Source organism: Gopherus flavomarginatus, chromosome 1 (genome assembly GCF_025201925.1).
Source record: "Gopherus flavomarginatus isolate rGopFla2 chromosome 1, rGopFla2.mat.asm, whole genome shotgun sequence".
Lineage (NCBI taxonomy): Eukaryota > Metazoa > Chordata > Testudines > Testudinidae > Gopherus > Gopherus flavomarginatus.
In genome coordinates this window covers 357,230,103-357,244,420 of record NC_066617.1, presented here as the reverse complement: position 1 = coordinate 357,244,420, position 14,318 = coordinate 357,230,103, and the positions used below count along the sequence as shown (strand labels likewise).

General features: G+C 46.3%; 1 protein-coding gene across 1 annotated transcript in view; it reads right to left on the bottom strand.

Annotated features, from left to right (window-relative positions):
- Window positions 1-882: 882 nt before the first annotated feature.
- Window positions 883-14,318, bottom strand: part of NARS2 (asparaginyl-tRNA synthetase 2, mitochondrial) — a 79,410-nt gene continuing 65,974 nt past the window's right edge. The window contains exons 13-14 of the mRNA XM_050941819.1: window positions 9,944-9,970; window positions 883-1,703 (exon numbers count right to left, since the gene is read on the bottom strand). Of these exons, the coding sequence (XP_050797776.1) occupies window positions 1,559-1,703; window positions 9,944-9,970 (172 nt within the window). The 3' untranslated portion in view covers window positions 883-1,558. The remainder of the gene's footprint in view (window positions 1,704-9,943; window positions 9,971-14,318) is intronic.

Here is a 14,318-nt window from a genome sequence, read left to right as displayed (position 1 = left end):
TATTTTTCTGAGTCATTTTCTGTATATATTATTTATTCTACAGCAGTGCTTAGGATGTGTCGTGACAGATGCGGGGAGGGATAGCTCAGTGGTTTGAGCATTGGCCTGCTAAACCCAGGGTTGTGAGTTGAGTCCTTGAGAGAGCCATTTACGGATCAGGGGCAAAAATCTGTCTGGGGATTGATCCTGCTCTGAGCAGGGGGTTGGACTAGATGACCTCCTGAGGTCCCTTTCAACCCTGATATGCTATGATAGGCACTATAAAAATGAGAGAAAGACCCTGCCCCAGAGAGCTCAGAGTTCAGGATTATGACAATATGTGGAAGGTAAAAAGGATAGTGCTGTGGACAGGGCCACTGGACTGCAACTCAGGAAGCCTGGGTTTAAGTACCAACTCAACCACAGTTTTCCTGTGCGACCTTGGACAAGTCACTTCATCTACATAGAGTTCCCATCTGTACAATGGGGATATATTCTTCTCTACCTAGTAGGAGTGTTAGGGGGATAAATCTATCAAAGATTGTATCAAATCCTGCAGTGAAGAGAGTCATAGTTACCTGATATACAATGACTGGGAGTGTGTATTGGTTGCAGGGTGTTTTACAAACGCAGATATATCTGCTTGGCCAGTTGAACGTGAAATCATTTCTCAAGAAAAATGAGGAAGTACATATTGGCTTCAGAGAATCAGAGCAACTTCCACTTAACCGAACATTTCTTTCTTCCCATGAATTTGTGTTCTCTTTAAGACAGTCTGCATAGATTACCTCTTACAGAGCTCTGCGTCTGGTGTAAGGTAAAGGATTCAGTTGCTGAACAGGTTGAAGGAATCACCATTATGATGAATACCAAAATTTAATGACTGAAAAACAAACCATGAGGGAAGAAGCCAAATATGCATCTTTATTGATTCACAAAATCAACTGCCATCAACTCCCTCACACCAGCAGTTACAATATAAGAGACATTTTTCCTGGCAAGGTTCAGCTGATTAGGATCTACTTTCCAACCTCAACGTGTACGTGCTTTTAATTCAGGGGAGGAGACTCTCTCTTTACAATAGCCATTTCTTAAAAGCAAATGTGTCACAGTGATGGTAACGCCGAGCAGTTCTACCACACTCAATCTTCAAAGCACTGTACAGACATGTAATGAAGCCTCACAGCACTCCTGACTCCCAGTCCTGTGCTTGGGTCACACCCCCTTATTAACATCTTGCATTAAAAAATATCAGCTCTCAACAATGCTTATTCATTATAGTCCTAACTTTTGTTCCTCCCATGAGGATTTTAACCCTTTAGTTAAGTAAGATTCATTAATGCACCTGAAGTGCTTTGAAGATTTAAAGTGCTATATAAATAATACTAAGAAATGGTAGGGTCTAAAATCTCCCAAGAAAAGTCTCACACCGAACTCCCTCCATTAAATTTACCACAGGATTATTTGGTACAAAAATTCTCTCCATCTTTCCCCAATATCATCACAAGCAGTCATATGCAGACACATTATACATACAAACACTCCAGCGCAGACTGGTCCATGTGAGTCAGCCAAGGAGCTACAAAAGACAGGAGTGAGGAAACCTCGGGAAAGGAATAACGTCTTTGATATTGTCCACTCCCAAGATGCACTGCAGGTAGCGCTCAAACCCCATTCCGAAGCCTCCATGAGGGGCCGATCCAAACTGCCGAAGATCTAGATACCTGCAATTTTAATAGTTACATTCACAACATGGTTATGCTGAGATAATGAAAGTGGTTCTTTCCATTTTGAGTTTTTCCTTCATCTTAACTACTTTGCTTGACCCAGACTCTTGCAACATCAAAAGTATCTGTAGTTAGAGATGGAACACATCTAATTAGCTCATGTAGTCCTTCCCCTGCTGATGCTGAATTTTGCCCTGCAGGGATTCTTTAATTTTCCATCAAGTCCAGTTTTAAATGTGCTAAGTGATGGGGTTTTCAAAACGTGCCCTGGCACACTATTCCGTTGCCTAATAGGGCTTGGCATTAAAGGTATGTCTTCACCGTAGAGCTAAATTGGGCACCTCCTCAGGTGTTGCCCCTCGTTCCCCTCCTCTCCCACCCACACACAGAACCCTCTCACATCTGGGGTTGATGATGTTTTAAACCCAGGCTAGCTGGCCCAGCACGGGATACAGGTTAGAGTTTTCGCTCGGGCTGTTAACAGACCCACTTTGCAGTGAGGACGCAGGCTAAAGCACCGAAATGCTGGCAGATGTCCAATGCCTTCCCACAATTCCCCCCTATGTGCCCAGAAGGACAGGCAGGTTCTCCCACAATTCACTAGGAAAGAATCATCCAGTGGCTCAGTGCACTACAGCACAAACAACCCTGGAACATATCCCCAGAAGCCGCCGCAGCAACACACACACACACACACACACACACACACACACACACACACACACACACGAGCAACTTGGGTTTGGGTACGGCTTTGCAACATGGCTGCTCACACCTGCACTAGGCTAACCTATGCATTCAGACCTCGGTGATAACCTAGAGTCCATTAAAGTTAACGGAAAGCTCCCACTGCCTTCAATGGGCTTTGGATCAGACACTTAACCCATTTCTGATGACTGCTACAGGAGTAGCTCTTTCCCCATCAGCGCATCACCAGTGGTAGAGTTGAGACATTTTTAATACTTCACTGGCAAGAGAAAAAGCAGGTTGTGGCAGGTGCATAGAAAATTTCCTTTATGCTGGAAAATGCTCCTTGAGGAGCTCTTTATTCAACAAGCTGCACACTTTCCACCACGAAATAGCCACGGACTAGCCCAGCATGTGGCCTCTTGCTGTGGCTCACACATGATGCTTAAGAGGCAAGCGAACCCCTCCCCCTGCACCTGGATGATTGCACAATGTAATTCCATAAAGGGAAACATTTTTCCATGACCCCAGCTGGCAATCAGTTTATGCCCTGCAGCTGGAGAGTTGATAGCCTGTGTAACCTTTGAATCTTGTTAAACTATGTACTGCAATAACATCTCAGGGTGGTGAATTCCAGGAGTTCATTATATACTAAGTTAAAAAAACATTTCCTTTCATCCATTTCAAACGTGTCCTTTTATCTTTGTCACATGCTCTGTTGCTATATTACAGGGCAAGGCAAAAAGGAGCACCCTCTTCACTACCATTCATGGTTGGATGTATTTCTACCTTTTCTGTCTCCCTCCCAAACAACATAACCCACTCCTTTTAATCCCCTCATTACACTGAAATCTCCTTGCCCTCTGCTGGTTAAAGAAGTGAGCCTGAAAGAAGAGAGGTGTCTGGGCACCCCATGCACCTGAACATTCAAGGTGGGGAAATGTTTTGTAAAAGTGAAGAGTTCTAGTGAAATTACAACAATCCCAAAGAAATCTTGCTTTGTTGACTGATCCAACCCTCCCATGAGGGATGAGAGCAGAAAGAAAAAGATTTTGCTCAGAGCTGGGGAGAAACTGATTTTCTTCCCATTGGAGAAGGCCATGGATCATTGGGTTGATCAATGCTGACCTCAAACAACCTCAGTTTTGCATCTCAAAGTTCTTTTCAGTTTCCTATGCTGTTCAGGACCCTACAGGGTGAAATACATGTCCAGGAGGCCAGACTGGATGATCAAAGTCGTGGTCCACTTTTGGCCTTATATATCTGTAACTGAATATTTCAGTTAATATCCAGGCTCTATTGCTATGTATTGATGGTAGGTATAATGTCTGCCTCTGTTCCACACAGGACATGCTGTGTTGGAGAGGCAGTTGGGTCAAAACTTTAGCTCTGTGAACCAAAGACAAAAGGCTTGAATCTGCACTCCTTGAAGTCAATGGAAAAACTCTCCTTGATTTCAGTAGGTCAGTTCTGACACTGACTTGCTGCATGCAATTATGGGCGGGTAATTTCCCCTCTCTGGGCACCCCCATCCATGAAACGGGGAAGACACGATTTCTCCACCTCAGAAGGGGATTGAGAGCTGAACATTTGCATTGTGGCTCAAAGAGGAGATGCGGCCTATCAATGCTGCTATTATCCATCGGTTGGAAATGCTAGAACAGATGAAGCTCACCCGCTGCCAGTGAGCAGTGCTGTATCTCAGGTCACCTTTGCTGCCCTGCTCTCCAGTGTATAATAAAGAAGGGGAGTGGGAGTGAGGAGGCAGTGGGTCACAAAGAGAGGAAGTAGCTAAAATGCTATGGCCCTAGGTAATTTTTACTTCTAATGGCATTACGTTCTTTCCTTCTTCTGTTGCCACAGAGGGTCACCTCTACCCTACTCAGCATATTGACAGAAAGATCATACTTGCCACTGAAGCTCAGAGGAGAATATTACAACACGGAGGGGCCCAGCTTGGCTAGCCCTCCTCCAATTAAAAAGGGAATGAATTCTAATGGGACAGAACACCCTCCACCTCCAAAGAGCAGATCACATGTACCCATCTATTCTATCACTATCCCACTGAGCGAATGCTGGGAAATCCAGATCCCTAGGCAGAGATGCCAAAAGGACAAGCGTGAAGCTACTTTCAACATTTATGTCCACAATGAAAGTCAGAATGAGGAAGTGAGTCCAATATCTAGAGAACATGTGGGTTGCTATGTGCAGTATGGGTGGACATGGTAAAAGAACTAGCAGCTCGTGGACAACGTATCCCTATTATTATTAATTATTATTATTATTATGGTAGCATCTAAAGGCCCCCATTGTGCTAGGTGCTTTACAAATACATAGTGAGAGAGTCCTTGCCCCAACAAGTTTACAATCTAAACAGGCAAGACAGACAAAGGGTAGCAGGGGAAACAAAGACACGACAGAGCCAGAAAACTCAGATCTCCTGATTCCCCCTGGAGTCCAGTGTCCTAGAAATTGGACCACTCTGCCCCTCTGATGTTTATACCCAAATAACCAGTAGCATTAAAATGAGGCAACTGCGTTCCTTGCTAGTTACAGCGTGACAGAAAGGACAGCGGAAAGAATCTCAATTAACTGCACAAACCAATGCTGAACGACCCTCTCCAATATCAGTCAAAGGAAAACCTACAACACACACACAATGTATGCAACTGAAAGAGATCAAAATGGGTTCAGAAATTTTACTGTATTTTCTAATCAAAGCCCACTCGTCAGCTGAATAAACGATGGGACTGGGAACACTGTCTGTTTCAGATCACTGATTTTCTCCTTCCACTCCCCTCTCCCAGTGGTACAATGGGTGCATTAGAGGCAAGCCACTCCTTAAATAACACACTGAGGAGTGGTCAGATTATGATTTCCGAGGTCCCACAATGATCAGTGAGAGGAAGAGGCAAACAAAGATACTCTGTTCTATGCAGGATCTCAGAAAAGAAGCATTTTAAAGCATTTCCTGTGCAAACGTTAGTCAATATTTTATTTTAAAAATCATATAGACATTTCAATTATCCTCCAAGGAGCTATTGTGTCGAATTTGGAGACTAAATTCAAATCATTAAAATGTAAAAAGAGCAAGATTCGCCACTGATCCCGCCGTAATACTGATGGATAATTAGGAGCGGATACAATGAAGCAGATCAGCTCACTAACTACCCGCTCATTGGGCAGATGCTAGAGATCAGGGTTTAGGAGCACTTTTATGCACTCCTATCTAGGCATTTCCAGTGCACCAGGCCCTGCGGAATCCAGGTACCAAACCAGAAGCTATCCCTCTGCAGAGCCGCGAGTGTTACGACAGTGTTAACTGCTCCCTATGCTGTGTCCGGAGGGCAAATCTTCCCTGATGGGAGGTATGGTTGGTGGGAGGGTGGATTGTGGGCACAGAATAGAAAGTGCCTCCAGAACATGATGGAAACCCCATGCACCCACACAGACAGGCTGTTGACAATGACTCCTTGTGCTTTCCCCATGAAAGTTAGAAAGATATGGCACAGCCTTCCTACTAATGGTGATAGCCTCCCTGCCATTACAAAAATAGCCTGCCACAATCTCCCCACATGGATCTTCATAGAGTTAGTGTTTCAAATCCAGCCAACCAGCAGGACCCTATTCATGCCCAATCAGGTTGAACGCTGTAGGGCTTAAGCTGACCTCCTATAGGGAATAGTAAGAAGTCACCCAGCACTCTCCAGGCACACTACAGCTTTGAGCAATTAAACTAGGTGCCACATTCCTAGGAAGCACCCCGCACTTCTGAGAGCAGCCTAATAGGATCAATCAGCTGATGTGCTATGACAGCTCTTGTATCCCTATGATTTGCCTCAATCACCATTCTCAGCTCTACGGGTGCAATAAGGAAGCAGAGACTGGCTGCAGCTGTTGGACTTGAGCACCCTCCATGTCCTGAGTCTGTGGCAGCTTTCTGACAACATGTGCCGTGCAGATGAGCTGCTCTCTGCCTCCATTCTGACCTATGGACGTGGAGGATTCTCCCTCACTCGCAATCTAAGTCATGAGTGGATGTCTCCAAAAGATGTATCCCACATGGGCCCTGGAGGGGCTAATGAGGGCCTGAGAGGCCGATTAACAATACCAGGTTGCACCTGGACGAGGAGCCAGGCTTAACTCATCATGAGACCTGCTGGGAAGGAGCAAGCTGGTTAGTATAGAGAGAGATGGTCTGTAGCAGAAAGGGGCTGATGCTCAGCAGTGGCGGTCATTTTTCCAGACTCAGTCTCAGGCCTTATGGCAATAAGAAAGGGTCTCTCTGAATGCAGAAGAGATTTAATCAATTGACTTATATTTCTAGTGACAGAATCTGGACTGATGGGGAAACATGCAGCATTAGCCTGAATTCCAGTGCACAAAAAGGGACTGAAATGGTGGGACAAAGCAGCTGAAAGCTCTGTAAGAAATGGAAGGATGGACATAGAAATACTATGAGTAAACGGGAATTCTAAAGCCTAGTGCAGAAAAATTTCAACAAATGGCGGCAAAATCTTTGGATCAACGAAAAAAGAGGTGAAAGATATTTTGAACTGTGCCCTGGAGTTGAGGATAAAGACATATTTCAGGGCCTGGATAGGAAGAATGAAGTGATTTTGTTTAGAGTACCGACAGGTCACTGTGATTTAAACAAAAATCTTTTGAAAAAATAAACCCAGAGATGGACTATGTGCATGCTGTAGGGTAGAAGAAAGAAACTGATCACCTTTTATGGGTATGTCAGGGCTTTGAAAAAGAAAAGGGAAAAGCTTGTTGAAGAATTTAAACGGCTTAAGGCAGGCGTGGGCAAACATTTTGGCCCGAGAGCCACATCTGGGTGGAGAAACAGTATGCAGGGCCATGAATTTAGGGCTGGAGCAGGGGGTTGGGGTGCGGGAGGGAGTGTGGGAGTGGGTGCGGTGTGCAAGAAGGGGCTCAGGGCAAGGGGTAGGGGTGCAGGAGGGGGTGCGGTGTGCAGGAAGGGACTCGGGCAGGGGGTTGGGGTGCAGGAGGAGTGCGAGGTGCGACGGAGCTCAGGGTTAGGGGTGCGGAGTGTGGGAGGGGGCTCAGGTCAAGGGACTGGGGTGCAGGAGGGGATGCAGTGTGCAGGAAGGGGCTCAGGGCAGGGGGTTGGGGGGCAGGAGGGGTGCGACGGAGCTCAGGGTTAGGGGTGTGGAGTGCGGGAGGGGGCTCAGGGCAGGGGGTGGGGTGGGGGGTGCAGGAGGGGTTCAGGGTACAGGCTCTGGCCCGGCGCTGCTTACCTTGAGCGGCTCTGGGGTGGCAGCGGCACATAGTGGGGCGAAGGCAGGCTCCCTGCCTGCCCTGCCCCCGTGCCGCTCTCGGAAGTGGCCAGCATGTCTGGCAGTGGCTCCTGGGGGTGTAGTGGGGCAGGCGGCTCCATGTGCTACCCTCGCCTGTGAGTACCACCCCGAAAGCTCCCATTGGCCGCAGTTCCTCATTCCTGGCCAATGGGTGTTGCAGGGGGCGGTGCCTGCAAGTGAAGGCAGTGCACAGAGCCCTCTGCCCCTCACCGCAGGGACATGGTGCTGGTTGCTTCCAGGAGCATCGCAGAGGCAGGGTAGGCAGGGAGCCTGCCTTAGCCCTACTGTGTCACGGGGCTGGCAATCCCACGGGCTGGACTGAAAGCCCTGACGAGCCCGATCTGGCCCACAGGCCATAGTTTGCCCTCCTCAGATTTAGATAACAGAAGTCAGATTATGTTACTTAGAGAAATATCACGAAAATGGGGTCATAACAGAAAGGCAGCTGATGGACACAGGGCATAGTGAAAGGACATAAATGTCTGAGTATTTAGCAATTATAGTTGGTGGCTATAGACTATTCAGCTAAGTCTGCTTCACCATGGACAGAGAGAGAGAGAGAGAGTCTACAGTCACTCTCTGGCAACAGAGGCAGTGAGGCATAAGCCCTGGGATTCTAGCTAGATGAGGGGAAGGCTGGGAAGGAAAGCTGGATTGCAGGGGAAGGGAGCACCCCTGGGCAGCAGGCCCTAAGAGAAGGGCAGGTCTGGATAAGAACTTTGGAAGAGAGGGCAAGGCTAGGAAAGCTGGCAATGGAAGAAGGCCCAGACTAAGAGAAAGGATCAATAGAGGGCCCTACAGGAAGGAGCTAGGACTCTGAGACTGTTTCTGAAGGGAGAGGGCAGCTGGGGAGAAAGACCTTCTAAAGCAGGCCTGGGAGAAGACAGGCTCCAGGGCAGAAGTCCTGAGTGGCAGTGGTTTGGGAGGAGCTGGGCCTCCAGAGAAAGCAGCTCTCTATGACAGAGTGAGGATGAACTCTGCAGAGCACGGGAGGGGGGCAAAGAGTGTACTGACAATTGATTTGGGGAAGGATAGAGAATTTTTGTCCCTTTGAATTGGGACATAATTACCCCAGAAGGAATGGACTAAATCATGATCCAGCTGAAGGGCAGAATGATGGTGAAAGAGATAACGGCACCACTGGAGCGACCATCAGGAGGCAGCACTCAGTGAACAGAACCACTATGCTACGCCTGGCCACTAGGAGGTGCTCTTGCGGTGAGTGAACTCCTCCACGATACGCCATAGTTCCAACAGAATTTACGGACTTGACACCGAAATTACTGGGTGAAATTCTATGTCTTGTGCTAAGCAGTAAGTCAAACTAGCTCATCATAATGGTCCTTCTGGCCTACAAATACATGAAAGATGGGAAGACGTTTCATTTGCCCTGCCTACACACTGCTGATGTAGAGGCTTATGGTACCTTGTGCTGTGCTATTCCCAAGAAGTTTCAGGATGCAGGAGGGAATCCTCCATTCATTACAGCCTCTTAATCCAAGTTATCAGTTTAAAAAGCATTCTCCTCCCTAATGGCTATTCTAGCTACTCAAGCACTTTTTGATCAACTCTCCTACGTTTGGAACACTTTGCAACATCACTCCTCTACCAGATGATTAACAGATACATCCTAAGAATTATTATGATAATACAAATAATTCATAATTTTTCAAAAGGGACACAGAGTCTGGACAGTCACTTTAATAGGAGAAAACTCAAGGAGTCTATTTTCCCTTATTAAATTTAAGGACTGTTCTATTCTATTTCTTATGGGGGACGATTGTAACTACTTCAACTACTCTGTTGGGAAGGTGTTTTGGCCTCATTACCCTGCCAATTGCAAGTGTTGTTGTTCATGCTGCCACTAAAGATCAAAAATCGCTTGTGGTTTTTGCGCCCCATTTCTCTCATGCAACAGCACGCGGGATTTTTCAGTAACTTTCTGGGTTTTGCATACAGTTTAAGGATTTAATATTAAAAATTGTTGATAAGCAGCAAGTTAATCCATTTTGTGCAATAATGAAAGGAATGAAAGATGCAACTCCAGCTGCAACTAAACAAGTGGGAGGATAAAGTTTAAGTAGTGTAGTTAAACTGTGTTCAGATGAGATGGCCCCTTCATTGTGACTGGCGGCAGCTCACTGAAGGCCCCAATGAAAAGGCTTCTTCTGTAACAGTAGTAAGAGAACAGATACTGTTTGTAGACCAAGCTATATATAGTCTTACCATTGGTAGGCATCTGCAAGTCCTAATCTGTGGAATAAACAAACTCTTGTCAGTAAATCAGCAGAGCAGATCCGTATCAGCTGTGTGATGTGTTAACAGTTTCGTGCATGGAAATACACAGAGTAAGAAAAGGGAGAATATTACTAATTAATACAAAAAGGGTAAGAGAGGAAAGAAGCATAATCAATAGCAGAGGTTTCTGAAATGCCAAGTAGTACTTTTTGAGTGGTGTTGCACAGATTTTCAATGCTCTTCTTAATTGTATGGTACCAATTCTAATGCAGTAAGACCCCAATCCTGAAAAGACTTGCACACACACTTAACTTTACACATATGAATCGTCCTGTTGACTTCAACTGGGATACTCATGTGAATGAAGTTAAGCACATGTGCAAGGCCTGGTCTACACTACGCGTTTAAACCGATTTTAGCAGCGTTAAACCGATTTAACGCTGTACCCGTCCACACTATGAGGCCCTTTATATCGATAAAAAGGGCTCTTTAAATCGGTTTCTGTACTCCTCCCCGACGAGAGGAGTAGCGCTAAAATCGGTATTACCATATCGGATTAGGGTTAGTGTGGCCGCAAATCGACGGTATTGGCCTCTGGGCGGTATCCCACAGTGCACCACTGTGACCGCTCTGGACAGCAATCTCAGCTCGGATGCAGTGGCCAGGTAAACAGGAAAAGCCCTGTGAAATTTTGATTTTCATTTCCTGTTTGCCCAGCGTGGAGCTCTGATCAGCACGGGTGGCAATGCAGTCCCAAATCCAAAAAGAGCTCCAGCATGGACCGTACGGGAGATACTGAATCTGACTGCTGTATGGGGAGACAAATCTGTTCTATCAAAGCTCCGTTACAGAAGACAAAATGCCAAAGCGTTTGAAAAAAAAATCTACAGGCTACACAATGCTGCGTGACAAGCGTAACGGGAAGTCAGAGACTCAAATGGACGCTCATGGAGGGAGGGAGGGGATATTGAGGACTCCAGCTATCGCACAGTCCCCAGCAGTCTCCGAAAAGTATTTGCATTCTTGGCTGAGCTCCCAGTGCCTGTAGGTTCAAACACATTGTCCGGCGTGGTTCAGGGAATAGCTCGTCAATTTACTCCCTCCCTCCCACGTGAAAGAAAAGGGAAAAATCATTTCTTGACTTCTTTCAGTGTCACCCTATGTCTACTGAATGCTGCTGGTAGACGCGATGCTGCAGCAGTGAAGAGAAGTATCCGCTCCTCTCCCCTCCCAGGTGGCAGACGGTGCAGTAGGACTGGTAATCGTTCTCCTCATCAACCCGTGAGTGCTCCTGGCTGGCTTCAGGTGAGGCTGGCCGGGGGCACCTGGGTGAAAATTGGAATGACTCCCGGTCATTCCCAGTAGATGGTACAGAACGGCTGGTAACTGTCTTCATCATAGCAACTGGGGGCTGAGCTTCAATCAGCCCCCTCCCTTTCATGTGAAAAGAAAAGATTCTGTACTGCCTGGCCTATCATAGCAGTGGAATGCTGGGCTCCTCTCCCCCACACTGCTTAATGTCCTGCCTGGACTATCATAGCACCGAGAGGCTGCCTCCCCCTCATTTTATGTCACTAAAAACTCAGTGTTTCTTATTCCTGCATTCTTTATTACTTCATGACACAAATGGGGGGGACACTGCCACTGTAGCCCAGGAAGGTTGGGGGAGAAGGGAAGCAACGGGTGGGGTTGTTGCAGGGGCACCCCCGTGAATGGCATGTAGCTCATCATTTCTGCGGGATCTGACACAGAGCAGCTGTACTCTCTGATACACTGCTTCTCTGGTACATTTGCCCCACATTCTAGGCAGGACTGACTATTTTTAGAAACCATAAAGGAGAGATTGACTCAGGGAGTCATTCCCAGTTTTGCTTTTGCGCCCCTGGCTGATCTCAGCCAGGGGCACCCATGATAGCAGCAGACAGCACAGAAGGACAGATAACCGTCATCTCATTGCCAAATTACACTGGTGTTAAGATAAGTTCCTGTCTGCATCCTAAAAGACTTGCCCATACCGGTATTGCCCTGGCCTCTTCCTTTGTCAGTCAGTGTTAAAGGCATTCTGAACTATATGCATTTCCTCACCTTTTGGGGGCGAAGCCAGACTTTCAGGCACCTGCTCCCCTACTTGGTGTAAACTTTGCTTGTACTAATCAGAAACGAACACACACAGTTTTTGGGCCCCGTCCCCTATGACACTTCTATGATGTCATAGTGGGTATTTTAGGCTGGTCTGCCATGTGCAGGCAGAAGAGGAGAAAGAAAAACGAATCCTGTGTACCTTGTGCACAACTGTAACCGAGCCTGATCACCTCGAAGCCTCTCTCAGCTCACGTGTTTTAAGCAGAGTTTCTACGTTTGCCGGTCGTTATGAGTTGGTTTGTATTCATAAGTATTGGTTATTACTAAATGCTGCATCTGTGTTTATAAATATTGTTTACTGCATCTTTGTTTATAAATATTGTTTAATAGTAAATACTTTAGCCATTGTATGTTTTAACTTCCATTAACCCTATTAGCTAATCATACGCTGCTCCCCTACTCCTTGTAACTATCTCCAATAAAACTTTTAATTAATTAATTTTAGTTGTGTGCGTGCCTGCAGTTTGCATCGTGACCCAGACCCTCCTTGCATACCTTACCTATACAGTCTATTGCCACGTGCAGCCTGGTAAATAACAGCTCTGCATTTTTCTTTCGCCCCTAAAAGTACGTGGCAATCCACAACTGGCAGCAGATGGTACAGAACAACTGGTAACCATCTCTGCTATCATGCAAAAGCAAATGAATGCTGCTGTGTAGCACTGGAGTATCGCCTCTGTCCGCGGCATCCAGTACACATATGGTGACTGTAAAAAAAAAAAAAAGCTGAACGGGCTCCATGGTTGCCGTGCTATGGAGTCTGCCAGGGCAATCCAGGGAAAAAGGGCGCGAAATGATTGTCTGCCATTGCTTTCCCAGAGGAAGGAATGACTGAGGACATTTACCCAGAACCACTCGCGACAATGATTTTTGTCCCATCAGCCACTGGCCTCTCAACCCAGAATTCTAAGGGGCGGGGGAGACTGCGGGAACTATGGGATAGCTATGGAATAGCTACCCACAGTGCAACTCTCCGGAAATCGACGCTAGCCTCGGACCATGGACGCACACCGCTGAATTAATGTGCTTAGTGTGGCTGCGTGCACTCGACTTTATACAATCTATTTTATAAAACCAGTTTATGTAAAATTGGAATAATCCCGTAGTGTAGACGTACCCCAAGTCTTTGCAGGACCAGGGCCATAGTTTCTTTACACAGTTGTATTATAAAATCCAACTCTCTGTCACAATAGCTATTCAGGGCTAAACTTGAGTTAAGACCAATGAAAATTCCTTTACTAAGCAGATCAGGCCAGCAGATCTGACCCTGAATACTCAAAAGGAAAAGATAGCGGAGTAAGAAGATATCATTTTTATATAGTTGCTCTTCAGAGCAGAGCTGGACTTTAAGCCCATTGAAGACATACATTTAATTGATTTATACACCTCTGTTGTATGGTCTCTTACTCCTCAGCTTTCCAAATTAAACTCTGGTTTTAATCTCTCCTGAAATGAAAGACCCCACACCCAGACCCTGTACAGAATGCCAGAGACCTTCTTAGGTTCGTTATGCTGAAGTGGGCTTCACTGTACTTCATTAACTAGACATGTTTCAGCTGAATAGGTGACTGCTCTAAGTATTAAATGCATTTGCCAAGCGTAACTAATGCTACACTGGGATTTCATCACCCTCCAAAAAGGTCTCCTGTATGTACGTGTCTATCCCAAAGGAGCAGGGCTGAGGTCTGCAAAGGATCCACTGAAATGGAGAGAGGATCTGAGCTTAACCTCGTGAAGAGGACTTTCCCCCTGCAGAATCACAGGACTGCAGCCTCAGTGGCAGCGTTGATAATTGGAGACAGCACTGCTTCAGGCTGACTTCAAAGCACCTTGAAATCACACAGACTGCTACAGGCCAAGGGATTGGGTTGGGATGGAGTCAAAGAGCAGAAATCTGTGACAAACTAACATGGTTTTCACTTCCCAATTAGCTTATCAATGTCTCTTAGTGCACAACAACACTTTCTGAAACATCAGCACTGAGGCTGCATCTACACTAGCAAAGTTCATAGCTGTAATTCACTGCAGTGTGGTTCCTTAGGGTTAGACAACACTGTAACAAAGAGACCCACGCCCTGTCTACACTACAGCTTCCAGCTCAGCTACTACTGGTGGTGAATTACCATGTTGGTGAGTGGGGACAAGGCCTAAGGAGGGAGTCCAGGTGCCAGACACAATTACTACGGCTGTCGATTAATCGCAGTTAACTCATGAGATTAAC